This window comes from Toxotes jaculatrix, chromosome 11 (assembly GCF_017976425.1).
Source record: "Toxotes jaculatrix isolate fToxJac2 chromosome 11, fToxJac2.pri, whole genome shotgun sequence".
In the NCBI taxonomy this organism is placed as follows: domain Eukaryota; kingdom Metazoa; phylum Chordata; class Actinopteri; family Toxotidae; genus Toxotes; species Toxotes jaculatrix.
This window is the reverse complement of record NC_054404.1, coordinates 16,260,240-16,274,228: the sequence shown is the minus strand read 5'-3', so window position 1 is coordinate 16,274,228 and position 13,989 is coordinate 16,260,240. Positions and strand designations below refer to the sequence as shown.

The window sequence follows — 13,989 nt, the reverse complement described above, 5'->3', positions numbered from 1 at the left end:
CTGAATTATTTATAGCATATTCATCTCTATAATTGGATCTGTCCAAAGCCAGCTGCAGCTTTTATCTCCATGCAGGCTTTCTTGTTCACACCCAAACCCACCAATACAGCAGCTAATTTAATTTAATTTAATTTAATTTAATTTTCTTCATTCTTTTCATTTGATTTCATTTCAGGTAATATATTTTGCTTTGATTTTGGCTTTTTAAAAGCTGGATAAAACCTCTTTACATGTTACATGTCTCTCCGTCTTTTGCAGTAGCAGACATCTCAGTCAGTGGTCCTGCCTCTGACTTCTCTTCAACTGATCCAGCCTGCAGTTCTCCGTTCATTGCTTTTGATGAAAACAAGCCCATTGCAGCCAGCGGCACATATAACATTGACATTTTTGCTGCAGATTCAACCAGTCACACACTGACTCGTTCCCTCAGTCTCCAGGGAGGAGAACTAGACAATTCTGGTCTGTTGGATGGATCCACAACAGGAGGTTTCCGATCACATTCTGAATCCTTCAGTGTAGGCACTGAGAGTGCCCCAGGCACACTCCACAGACCCAGAAAGGTTCGTTCTGGGTCTGTGAAGAAGAAGCCTCTTCTCAGACAGAACTCCAATCCAGAGAGTCCAAGGCCAGCCTCATCCAGCAGCACCCCAGAGACCAAGAAGCGGGCAAAGCCTCGAACTGCCAGCCCTCTCCAGGCTCAGGAGGAAGCAGGAGGATCTGCAACCCCGAGCCCTGGAGGAACCCTCCGAAAGACCAGGAAGAACCGTGTCGAAACTCCACCTCCCCTCCCGGAGGAGACCAGTCATACCAGCCAAGAGGAGAGCCTTGTCATCCCTGCCTTACCCTTGTGCCACGAGGAGACACCTCTCCCTGGCAGTCCACAGGGCAAAGACGAATCCCCCATTCCCCAGAGTGCCTCCTACAAATGGGATCCAGATAATTTTGAGAATATCGACCCTTTCAAGACTGGAGGTAGTAAAATTGCCAACTCCCCTGTTCTGAATCGTAAAGGTCCTGTGTGCGCCTCTGTTGTCACCCCCACAGAGAGTCCTCCTGTCCCTGCTGTGGAACCACGTCAACCCAGTCCCCCAGCTCCTCTTGATGAGCCAGTCACCAACCCTGAGGAGCAACCCATCATCCCCAAGCGTCAGTCAGTAAGGCTGGAGTTTGACTATTCTGAGGAGAGCAGTGAGGCATCACACCAGGCCTCTACCCCACCCAAGAAAGTGGGCAAGAAACCCGGTGCCAAGATGCCTCTGAGGAAACCAAAGCTGGGGCTGAAGAAGGCCCCCCCACCGCAGACAGAGCAGCTGGACAACGAACCTCCAGCAACACACAATGGCAACGAAAATGAAATCCCTGTTCCTCAAGTATCCTACAACTTTGAAGCTGACAAGTGGGATGATCCAAATTTCAATCCATTTAAATCTAAGAAATCAGTTGCCAACTCCCCTAAACTGTCCAGGCCATCTTATAGCTTTGATCCCAATAACTTTGATGACTCCATAGACCCTTTCAAATCCTCCAATAAGATGGCCAACTCACCTCCAAAGGCCTCTGCCTCCTTTGAACTGTCATCCAATGACTATGACAATGAAAATGACAACGACAACATCGGGGAACTGGAGGACCAGAATCAGAACAAACCTGCCAAGAAGAAGAAAACTCCTATCAAATCGTAAGTTTGCATAGTATTACCACAGCGCCATAAATTTATGGTAGAGGCCACACTCACTCACAGGACATTGTATTTGTGTTTAGGAATGTCTGAATCTATGTCAGTGTGATTTTTTTTTTAGGTTAGTCTGTGTGTTTGAGGTCCACTTGTCTACTATGCCAGTGTCCTCTGTCTGTCTCTCTGTCACCTGTGTCTGTGTATTCTCATATGTCACAGGAAGTCCAGGGGTGTGTCCTCTCTATGTTGTCTGTTGTAAGTACAGGGGCAACACGACCATCCACCCTTTTTGACCCTTAATTCCATGTGGCTCCTTTCCAGTCAGCATGTTGCCCTGTTGTCCCTCTTTCTATTAACAGAAACATCGCAATCTCCTGTACCCACTATCAAACAATCCCATTTAAACTTTATTTAATTTTTCCCATTTTAACTGGAGGGCAAATGTTTTCAGTTTTGTTTTAAATTCTGTATGGTGTATGATACAGTCCCAACTATGAATATGTCACCTGCAAATCATTATCATTGTAATAGATATATAATAGCCAGGTGCCTTATCTCTAAAATAAGTGTAAAATGTACAAAGAGCATTTAAACATGATTTTAAAATGGGTTGGAAATTCTACTTTTTGCCTTTAGTCTTTGGTCTCTAAAACATATTAAACAGATTCTGACAGTTTCCTATCAATGTTCATTTGTGATAAGTGTTTTACTGACATGCCAGTGTGTAACAAAGGAGGTGCTTGTACTTCCTCGTGTGTCCATTGTTGTTTATTGTTGACAGAACAAAAACTTGACTTGAATTCAATATTACAACCATGAAACACTGCTTGAAATGTTTATTTGTGACAAGGTTCAAAAATTTACAGACCAAAGTAAGCACAAGCTCAGATACATCCAATGTGTCTTAAATCAAATTCACAGCATAATTAAAGGGTGATTCATCCCTAAAGTTGTTGTGAATTGCTATCCATGGTCTTCTCAACCTAAACAGTTATCGAGAATCCTTAAGTTATGGAAACTATGAACTGAAAACTGAGGTAACAAAATAAATACCTGCCACTAACAGTTCTAAACGCATTCCTGTCTGGGAGCTGAGTTATTTGTCAGTATGTGTGAAAAGTTAACTATTCACGACATAATATTCATTTATCACCACTTTTTACTGTTCAGTTTCTAAACAGATTAAACTCTCTTCACAATCATTTCACTGTTCTGTCATTTCAGCCATATATAGACTACAGTAAGTAGTACTGTTACATATACTGTATGGTATTGTGCTCTAAGCAAATTAATAAGCCATTTTATGCAAAGGCATTAATGTTATTTATAGATGCACCCAACCAGTATCACATTTTAGCATTACTGACAGGTTTGTCATATGCTGCAAATACAATATACCTGGAGTTAGACAGTGAATGTTGTGCTCTGAAGATACAGTGACTCTGGATCTTAATGACTGATGATTTGTCTCTTTTTCTCAGTAATACTTTCAGAGTGAAGAGGTCGCCAAAGAAATCACCGTTGTCTGACCCATCCCAGGTGTGTATGCACATTTGTACTTTCTCACTTGACTCTATAAGTTTTTTTCTGCCTGTGTTTCTCCTTCCCTCTGACTTTGTCACTGCCGCCTCTTTTTTTGTTACAGGATCTTACGCCTGCAGATGAACCTGCTTCTCTCCACTCGCAAGACGATCATGCCACAGACGAGGAGAAGCTGGCCTCCTCCACCAGTCATAAGTGGGCAGCCCTGCATGACGTGGACGCAGATTTGAACTCTGACCAACAAGACTTCCCTCAGCCATGTGATCTCACGTCCTTTGTCAACGAGAACAATCTTCCTCCTGAGACTCTAGGTGAGGCATTGCTGTCTGGCTGTCTTGGATCCCTCTTTGTCCCTTCAAGCAAATGCTAACAGAGATCAAAGCATACCACAGACAGGCAGTGCTGAAAGGAAATTCAAAGCTTATGTTTGGATAAACTCTCATGTACAGCAATCAGCCACTTCACTCTTTATTCATCTGGCAACGATATTGATTTTCTTGTAGCAGTGAAAAAAACCCTGCTGGCCCAGTTCTCTACTGCCCTCTGACCTCCAGAAGAGCCACCTCTTCCCAGAGGCTGTCTGGCTCAACCCATCTGGGTCAGAGATGAAACAGCCCTGCCCCAGGATCTGGTCCCGTCAGTCCAGAGCTCAACACTGGCTGGAATGTCTCTTCATTTATTACTCTGCATCTAAAACTTTTGTTTTGTCTCTCTGTGCCAGTACAAGACTATGAAATTGAGTACATGGAGAAGATTGGCTCCTCTTCACCAGTGAGTAGCCTGTTTGATATAATTCAGAGATTTAGTTTGGTTGTCTAATTTGTATTGCTTTGATTTTATTTTTCATTTATGGCAGTATGTTTTATATGTGATTTCAGCCATTTAAGATAAAGTGAAATTAGAATTCATTCATGTTTTACTCTTGGGTGTGTTTCACAGCCACCGTCAGTGAAGAAGCCATCTTTGTACCTGAAGCTGGATTCAGTATCTGACAACTTAACCAATAATACGTGTGCACATGGATCTGAGCCCAGCTCCCCCTGCACAGGGTACAACACACTCTACTACTACTCTACACTATGTTTTTTTTTTTTTGTAAATATCTGTAGTTACTCTGGAGTATTTCATATACGGTCACTATACAGTGACCACACAACATATGAAATTTTCAGTACTTTAGTAGTATATCTAGTTTGCTAAGTGTAAACCACAATAATTTTGATTATGTAACGCATGCAGCTCAGTAGCTCAGCAAAGTTTTTCATTAACGTTCTCATCCATCAAACACAGTACACTACATGCTATGTGTCTCTTTCTCCTCCTCTCCCTCCCCTTTTTTTCTCTCATTCTGTGCAGGAGTTTTGAGGAGATGGAGGCCCAGATAACAGCAGGGATGAAGACGCCAGTGCTGAGCTCTCGGCCTGGTCCTGAAGGCTCTGCTGGGGACAAGGGCAGAAAGAGAGAAAGCGAGTCACTCAGCCGAACACAGAGCATGGAGAGGGACGAGCAGGTGAGCCAAATGCCTTTATATTGATTCACATATTGTCATTTCTGCGTCTTGTCACCATCATGTGAAGGGAGTCTGTCCATTTTGATTTTATAACATTTACACCATGTCATTGTTTAGTCACAAGGGGGAGACAAAGTTCCACACTACACATGCTTTTATAGGCCATGACTTGGCCCTTCAACATGCACACCATCAGTCATGATGAGTCTCATTAAAGCCATGTCACCATTGACAAATAGTCAGTTCGCCACACTAACTTTCCAACCTGAACTCAGTGATTCAGCTCCCAGTGCTGCCACTCAAACGAACACTCAGCGCTTGCTTTGCCATGCTGACCCCTGCCCTCCTCCCTGCCCTCTGCCTACTCCTCCTGGTGCCCTTGTAGTCCCCTAGCCAGGGCCCCATGGAGGCCCCCGCTCCTGCCCTGGCCATGCCCATGTTAGACAGGCTGTCTGAGTGTGACGATCCCCTGCAGTACCTGGAGCCTGACCTGGCTGAGACCAACCCCACCGCATTCGCCCAAAAACTACAGGTGTGTTGACAGACCACACACAACCTCTCTTGATAAAACATGTAGGTCATGCCTTTGGTGGCCCATTTGTGATGTGTGATGGTGTGTGTTTTTATGTGAACATTATTCCCGTTGTGTCATCTTAATTACATCCCGCTTATTCATTTTCCCATTTGTTTTCCTCCTCCAAGTTTTAAAGCTTACTGTGTGAAATAGACAGCAGCAAGTGTGTGTGCTCAACTTTCTATATGTTTTCCCTTTGCTCTCTCACCCTTGGGCCGCAACCTTCCCCCCACCCCCTTACCCCCGAAATCCATCACCTCCCCCACCCCGACCCCATGTGTGCGGCCCAGGAGGAGCTGGTACTTGCTGCCCTGAGGATAGAGGCTCTGCAGGTAGCCAAAAACATCTCTCAGTGCCCCTCCCTCTCTACTGTAACCCCCCAGGTACTGCGCTGAATCAGCCTGCACCTGCTGTATGTGTGTGTGTGCGAGTTTGTGTGGATGTGTGAGCGTGTCTGTGCAAGAGCAAAGATGCATCTTGAATGAGTGATTACATAATTGCAGGTGTGTGTAAAGGCGAATGTGTGTGACTGTAGTGTGTGTGCATGAGTGTGTCTCAGCCTGCCTATCCCTCTCCCTAAGCACACCATACTGAGTGTGACTGTGAACCCATGGCCTTGTCAACATGGTGGCTGCACCACTACATCCGCAATCCTGCCACGTCTTCAGTCCCCACATGTGAAATCTCTAACATGGCTTAATGTGTCCAGCCCCCATCCCCGACTAGCAGTGAGCTCTTCCAGGTTGACTCATCAGGAACAGAGTGCTGTGCCTTGTTAGTCCCATGCCTTTACTGTGCATGTTGGGCAACATCCATGTTGTCTGTTCAGGCTTACATGAGCATGAATGTGACTGGGAATGTCTTGCACTAGATTTAATATCAGCAGCTGAGGAGTTATACGGATATAACTCACCCAGATGTATTTGTTGATGCTTTGCTATCATCACTCCAAATCCCAGTCACATTCCTGTTTTGTGATTTGGTCCCTTTTCCCTGACTAACTCACTAACAAATAACTACATCAGGTAGATGTCTGTGTTCAGTTTAGCTGGAGTTTGAGATAGAACCATGCTGGTTGGAAGGTTTGTGTTGAAACAGCACATGCCTAGATGTAGGAATAGTTTTCGCGTAATGATGGCGTAATGGTCAGTTTATGGTCAGAGCAAAAACCCTCATAAGAGTTGGAGCAACACAGGCACTTCCCAGTCCTCTTTCCCTCTATGTCTTATGCTGTTGTTCCCCACACATTTTGCAGTCTCGACTCAAGAAACCCAGTACTCGGCGGTGGAATATCAACGGTTCACCCTTATTCAAAGTAAGAGTAACATTATACCCCTGTCCACATTTTGATCTGACTACAGCGCAGTCCAAGTATTTGGTCATAAACACCTTTTTCATTGTTTATGGTTCAATGCACAAGTGTGCTGGATTTGAAATAACTATGCGGTTAAAGTGCTGACTTTCAGCTTTAAAGGCGATTGAAGTAGTTCACATCTATATTGGTTAAGAGTGCAGGAATCACAGCATGGTAATAATACATACTACAGTGTAGCAGATGATAAAGCTACAATTCCTACACTGTTGACCCAATTTTACACAGATGTCCTAAAATTAAAGCTGAAATTCAGCACTTCACCCTTCTAGTCCTGGAGTACAGAGTCAAAAGAACCATGTCCAAATACCTACAGACTTCACTGCAGATTGTAGCTCCTTTAGACCCCTTAAGTCCAAGATACAGAGAGTCTGAGATCTTTTTTTAAGGGTCTCCCTACATTTGCTGCCAACCATAGCTGTACCCTAACCCTGTCCCTGTGAGCAAATTTGTATGGGTTGTGTTTTTAAGTTATACTTAATATACTGATTGTAGTCTTTATACATCCGCTACTGAGTTGTTTTTGTGTTTGATGTAGCGTTTGTATTGTTGTTTCAACTTTGCAAACTTCTTTAATTCGCACATGCTTTGTACATATTAAGTGGCAATTCCTCATTCCTGCCTGACTTTTGTCTATAGTACTCCTGAAAGAGATGCTAAAGTGTTTGCAGTTTTCTAGTCGTGATCTGGAAAATGATATGGAAAGGGTGCTTTTTGTAGAAGGCTGAATCACCAGTCTCGGCTGAGCAGACAACTGCCCCAGGGGCCAGAGACCCTCAGGTTATTTTGTGGTAATTTTGTTTATCACAAATCTGTTTGGTAATATGCACCACCAAAGTGCAATTAAACAAAATTTTTGCCTCTAGATACTTCTTTGGGAGTGTTTCTGCAAGACAGAGCTTTAAATAAATTGCTATTTGCTTAAAGCTTCTGTTTAAACCTCACAGAAACTGGGAGGGTAAGCCCAGTCAGTGCCTGACTAAAAGCAAAAGAGGTCCATGGTTACCTGAACTTGACCAGTCTTTATCTTCAGTGGTATAATGGAATTACTGCTCAAGCCAAACCAAATACTTCACTCTCTTTTCCGCATATTAGAAGATCTCAGTCTCCTTGTCCCCTGTGAGCCCCCACCATTTCATCAAATCCTCCTGTAATCCGGCTCTCCCAAGGATGACTAAATCCCTTTCAGAGCAGAGTTTTAGGGGACCAGAAATGGCACTAGAATGAGGATTGTTTTTACATTTTGGCATGATAGTTCTATGTGAGGAGTTGCCGTTGATAGAGGTTTTTAGTGTCTCTCAGTATATTTCAACGCTATATCCAAAGTCAAACTCTTTCTAATGATATATCCTGTAAATTTTCTGGTTCACCTCACACCATAGTGTTTGTATTTGTAAAAGAATAGGGCAGTGGTTCTAGCAGCAACAGGTAAGACCGGTCTAGTATGGGACTGTGTGCTTTAACATGAGACTAACATCTGTTTCCCATGCTGCCCAGTTTGCCACCCTATCCTCCCTCTGTATATGATGCAGTCCTTGCTGTATCAGCTGCTGCCCTCCTTCCCCTCTGCCTTGCCTGGACCCAATCACATTCAAGCTACTGCGATGAACAGGTGATCATGAGTGCTCAGCTGGGGGCATCATCAGCCAATCACTTGGCTAATACTGTGGCTATGAAGACTGTTTCATCCAATCATGTGGCGGCTGACCAAGTCTTCAGGAACATCACTACCCTGCCTCATTTACATATTGATTTTGCTGCGTGGTACATTTTGATATAGTTTGATGCTGCCTTGCGATTTGGTTTTAGGAATCCTGTTGAGAATGTGCGTGGGGGCCCGAGGGTGAGGGTGTCCCATCTGTAGCTTCAGTCTCGCTTGTAACTGGTTATGTTGCCCTTCCTCTCCCTCCTCTCCTTTGGTACCTGGAAGCAGCACAGAGACGTGTCATCTCCAGTAGAGAGTGCTGTGTCCAAGAACTCCCTGTACTCGAGGACCACCACCAGCTACATCGAAGGGGAGAGTCCCCACCTGCCCAGGGATCTTGACCATTCTCTAGGAATTGCACGAGAAGAGGTGCCCCTAAAATTTCTTTTTATTCCGTGTCATAAATACTGTCTATACTTCAGCTGGACATGTTGATAATGACAGTTTTGTCATCTTCCTCAGATTGTGTCGAAGGAGAAAGAAGTGCTGGAGTGGCAGAGGAAGTATGAAGACAGCCGACAGGAAGTGGTGGAGATGAGGTAAGGAGTAACACATTGGGTTGTCATCACTTACCTCACAGCGACGTCCCACCTGCACACAACAGCATGGATTTAACTCCTCCCTGTGTTTCCGTTGAACGGTACTGTGTCATGATGGTCAGTGTCTTTATCCATTGTCACCATTTAACCTGTCAATTGGTTTATCATGCTTAAACTGACACTCACCAATTGTTAACTACAGAGTGGAGAGCCAGTCAAAGAAACCCATCTTATTAGAAGCATTAGCATTAGTGATGGGGAACAGAGAAAGAGATGCAGCTGATATCCTCATAAGTTTTAGAGCCAAAAATTTAGATATTCATGAGAAAATGTACTAGGGGGCTTTAAGTTGCTGTCATTTGGTCAATACACCACCAACTGCCTGACAACAGCTCAAAATAGGGATCGACTAGACTCACATTTACATCTACAGATGATCAGTCTGTGTCTGACAATTGGCTGTTAATGGGGGTTCAAGGAGATAGAGAAATGCAGTACTGAAACCATGTTCTCTGTCAGCAGGTGGTGGGTGCAGGTCCAGCTGGCCACAGCTCAGTTTGTGTGGATAAGGCAGAGCTTACTTCATTTGACTGATTGGGCTCAGGATAAGGAGGGGCTAAGAGGCTAAGGGGGAGGCATTGCTAATCAATCCTCTTACCTCTGGCAACCTGCTTTTCCCAAAACAAGGCCTCCCATTGAGCCATACTGGTCCTTGGCTTGGAGGGTAGGGGAACTTCCAACAGCAAGATGGAAACTGGATGCACAATGCAGATTAAAAAAAACTTTTTAGGATAGTTTAAGGCACTTTTTCACTTAACTTGGACTTTGTAATGTCAGACGTTGCCAGCAGCTTGAGCACAACATCAAAATTGTGACCAAAAGCACAAATTGTCTGGCTGTGGTGCCACATCCACTGCTAATATCCACCCAATTACAGCCTATTTTTACTTAGACATCTTGCTAATGAACAGACAGGTACACAAATAAATCTCTGTATTGATTGGTGGATAAAATAAGATTATTTTATGTATATGTTTACTCTAATGTGAACCCATCCATATACTGATCATCTACAATTTCTCATCCATAGGAGAATTGTTGCTGAGTATGAGAAGACAATTGCACAGATGATAGGTGAGTTCAGTTTCAAATCCATGTTTTCAGTTGCTTTCAAGACCCAAGTCTTTTCAACGCACATGAATTTTGTTTCAAATCAATTACTTTTGGTCCCTAACCTCAGCCACTACTTTTTGCTGCACTTGTTTATTTGCAAACAGAGCAAAATATATGAACTCTTTGTGTGTCCTGATGTGTTGCCACTGATCTCAGAGAACAAAGTTGTTTTTTTTTAATCTTCTGACACAAGCTAGCTTTGCCTGCTTTCATGTTCGATTGATGTGAGCTGAATCCTGATGTCACCGGAGGGGGAAGTGTTCACCTTTGCCCACACGCGTCCAGCTTCTCTGGACTCATTAAATTCCACCACAGGCTGGCTCTCTGCATTATTCCTGCTCTCACCTACATCTTCTTTCTCCACCTCTGGACATTCTTGAAGATTTGATTTTTGCTGCTCTCTAATTTCATTTCCTACTCTCAGCACTGTCACAAAAAGGAACAATCTGTCTCTGCTTGTGTCTAACACTCGGCTCTCTCACGTGTCTTGCCCTCCCAGCTTGACTTAACACAGTCCCTTCTTTTCTGTTCTGCTCCCATCTTTGCCCCTTACTATTTGATAACCCTGACAGGCATGCCAGGTGAGTAACGAGGACTTGTCCTTCCCTTTCTTTGTGTCAGCTCACATCTCTCCATCCATCCGTCAAAGAAGGGAGCAGATGTGCTCACTTTCTTCATCTCATCCAGTGACATTTGTTTGTCCATTCTGTTGCGTTTCATCCTGTATGTTGTATTTTTCAATGGGTAAAAAGGACAAAATGTTTTGGCATTTTCTGTTCAGCTGCCCTTTATGTGATAGCTCAGTACAACATTATAAAAATTTAATCAAAACCTCAGATGAACATATTCCTACTGGAAGCGCACATCTGCACTTTGTTTCTGTAGTAAAGAGGTTTGCGTCATTCATGTAGAATTAGTGTGTTAAGCAGGCTGGTCATCTAAGCTTGTGATAGGAAAGGAAAGGGAAAGCCTGGAGGGGGCTGAAATACTGTGGCAGCTTATATATGTAATGCTGAAAGGTTCTAGAAGACGCTCAAAGCAAACCAGCTGCCAGCTCTGTCTCTATGGTTTGCAGGTCTCTTTAATTTTCCCATTGTTCAGTGTTTTTGTTTGCATGCGACATCGGTTTACCAGAAATACTCATATAGTGTAGTATAAAATGCGCTTAAGTCATACCAATTCACAAATCCATTTTGATATATCGTCAAAAAAAAAAAAGTGTTTGCTTGTGTGTATGTGTGTTGGTATGTGTCCTTAAACCGTATGTATGCCCACTACAGCAGCTTCTTCAGTACATGGATTGATATGCTGATCTACAGTGTGTTTGTGTGTGTGTCCACCAGAGGATGACCAAAAAGAGAAGTCTCTCTCCCACCACACCATCCAGCAGCTGATAATGGAGAAGGACCAGGCCTTGGCCGACCTCAACTCCGTGGAAAAATCTCTAGCCGATCTCTTCCGACGCTATGAGAAGATGAAAGATGTGCTGGAGGGCTTCCGCAAGGTGACTAACACACAAATTATTCACAACTAATGAGTGTTTTCACCATGACCGGCCTTGTAAGTCATCTAAAATGTTGCTTGAGAGCCTCACGGCAAGCGATTAAATTATTTCTCATTACATTCAGAATGAAGAGGTTCTGAAGAAGTGCGCTCAGGAGTATCTGTCTAGAGTCCGTAAGGAGGAACAACGCTATCAAGCCCTGAAAATTCATGCAGAGGAGAAACTAGACAAGTGAGTCTATGCATATTCTTATTATCTCATGTTTTTTTCTACTATGAGTGTGCAGTTTTTCCCTGAAGGGAAATCACCACAATACACTAACTACACAATAGCTCAATGTTATGTTGAAATGTTTGGACATAAGCCAATGTAATTAGCGGTTTCTATAGATTATATATAATATATTCCATCTATTTAAATTTTCTAAAGATTAATCCTGTATGGGCTTTGCAAATGTGAGGCTGTGATTTCATAAGAGCTCCCAGGCTCATGGGGGTTATGGAGGGGTGACTTGATTCTCATTGTATTACTTGTGTGTTTCCAGAGCCAATGCGGAGATAGCTCAGGTGAGAACCAAGGCCAAGCAGGAGCAGGCTGCCTACCAGGCCAGTCTGAGGAAGGAGCAGATGAAAGTGGACTCTTTGGAGCGTACCTTGGAACAAAAAGTCAGTGGTGTGTTGGTATATATATAGATATATACATAAAAAATTAAATCAGAAAAAAAATCAATGCAAACAAATATAGGAATTGTCATTTTAACTGTTATTTTTCAGAACAAGGAGATCGAAGAGCTGACAAAGATCTGTGATGAGCTGATTGCCAAGATGGGGAAGAGTTAGCGGCCACGCCACACCCAGGCCAAATCACAAAGTACCTACTTGGAAAATGAGGCAGATCAGTCATATTTATCACTCTTCCAAGGACTGATGGACATCTAAGGCCAAAATGGTCTCTGGATTTTATTTCCTACTGACTTTGTGTATACAGGATCCACAGGAATGGTTTCCTCTTAGTCACTCTGTACATTTTTGATGTGTCAGTGTATCGTACTGTATCAGGGGTCTGGTTTAAAGTTTTAGAAAATTTACCATATCACTAATGAGTGTGTCTGTGTGTGTGGGCGTGCGTATGATAATGAGAAAGTGAGAGTATTGTTTGTGGGTTAAATTATCTATTAAGATGTTGCCATGACAGCCATTGAGGGAGAAGACTGTTTACCCACTCCTGTTGTTGTCTCCTCTTTGTATAAGAGAAAGGTAGAAAAGAGTACCAGAGAGTTAGATTCATTCACAAAATGTTAATACACCACTAAGAGAACACAAACTATCACAATGGCTTACTGCATGTGAGACAGAAAGAAAAACTTGTAATGTTAAAGTTTGTATATACTGTAGGAAGTTCTAAGTATCTGCATTTTTGATTTTTTTTTTCCTGTCATCCTCTTGTCCGCTTCCCTCATGTAACCTTGTAGATATTTGTCATACTTGTCATAGCTTTCTCGATGAAATCGTGGGACTTTATTTTTTGGATTTTATTTTGATATAAAGCAAACTAATCGTGACTGTATTCAGTGGTGACCAGGAGTAATTTAATTTTGGATGGATATGTCCTAGTCCTGCTATGGTCGTTGTGTCACACTGAGGAATAACTTCTCTGCACAGCTACTGTACAGCATCTGCTTACAAAGTGCAATAAAAGATGGCAATACAGCATACTGGGCTTACTCTGCTTCTTTTCCTACATAACATATTTTCCCAGTAATTTTTGATGGCATTTCTGTATTTTGGACAGATGATAGACAACCTGAAATAATTCACTACAATTCTTGGAGCTGTATTCCACAATCTTTGATTTGTAGCTATAGAAATCTTTCTAAACTTCCAACTATGTCAAGTACATCCATTTGGAATAATGCCATATCGACATAAGCAGCAACAAAATGTTGCTGAATACAGTTCATATTGATCTCACATGGGCAAATGTACATCACAGGACAATCATCCTGTGGCAAATTACCCTGTCCCTGAAGAAACTAAATGAAAACCTCTAGGGCCACAATGCCAGTTAGTAAGTTCAGAGATGAGTTTCGTAGTGGTCAGTCCTGGTGCAGCAGGGTGATTTACCAGGGCTGGACCGGGTGGGGGACAGGCACAAGAAAAGGATGAGCCAGACTCAGAATGGGTGTGGCTAGAACACAGTGGTAAGGTGAAAGGTGCGGGATGAGTCCTAGTACGTGCCTTATGCCCATGCAGGCTGAAGAAGCAACCACTGATACTCAACGCAGAGCTGTGGGCCCCAGTGGAGGGGCTGGTAATCTCCTGGTCAGTGCAGGAGGGAATATTAGCTCATTTGATAGCTCAGATTAAGCTCAGGGGGCTTTAGGAGCAAACAACGT

General features: G+C 43.2%; 1 protein-coding gene across 13 annotated transcripts in view; it reads left to right on the top strand.

Moving 5' to 3' along the window:
• tacc2 (transforming, acidic coiled-coil containing protein 2) overlaps nucleotides 1-13,306 on the top strand; it is a 48,526-nt gene extending 35,220 nt beyond the window's left edge. For 4 of the 13 annotated variants that reach the window (XM_041050526.1, XM_041050527.1, XM_041050538.1 and 1 more), the window contains 16 exons: nucleotides 259-1,678; nucleotides 3,157-3,214; nucleotides 3,321-3,528; nucleotides 3,939-3,988; nucleotides 4,157-4,266; nucleotides 4,574-4,727; nucleotides 5,113-5,259; nucleotides 5,592-5,684; nucleotides 6,557-6,616; nucleotides 8,607-8,747; nucleotides 8,841-8,917; nucleotides 10,008-10,051; nucleotides 11,434-11,594; nucleotides 11,719-11,825; nucleotides 12,139-12,259; nucleotides 12,368-13,306. In XM_041050526.1, coding sequence (XP_040906460.1) covers nucleotides 259-1,678; nucleotides 3,157-3,214; nucleotides 3,321-3,528; nucleotides 3,939-3,988; nucleotides 4,157-4,266; nucleotides 4,574-4,727; nucleotides 5,113-5,259; nucleotides 5,592-5,684; nucleotides 6,557-6,616; nucleotides 8,607-8,747; nucleotides 8,841-8,917; nucleotides 10,008-10,051; nucleotides 11,434-11,594; nucleotides 11,719-11,825; nucleotides 12,139-12,259; nucleotides 12,368-12,433 — 3,017 coding nt within the window. In that variant the 3' untranslated portion in view covers nucleotides 12,434-13,306. Of the gene's footprint in view, nucleotides 1-258; nucleotides 1,679-3,156; nucleotides 3,215-3,320; nucleotides 3,529-3,938; nucleotides 3,989-4,156; nucleotides 4,267-4,573; nucleotides 4,728-5,112; nucleotides 5,260-5,591; nucleotides 5,685-6,556; nucleotides 6,617-8,606; nucleotides 8,748-8,840; nucleotides 8,918-10,007; nucleotides 10,052-11,433; nucleotides 11,595-11,718; nucleotides 11,826-12,138; nucleotides 12,267-12,367 lie in introns of all 13 variants that reach the window. The other 9 variants (XM_041050539.1, XM_041050533.1, XM_041050530.1 and 6 more) reach the window with 8 other exon arrangements.
• Nucleotides 13,307-13,989: the final 683 nt, after the last annotated feature.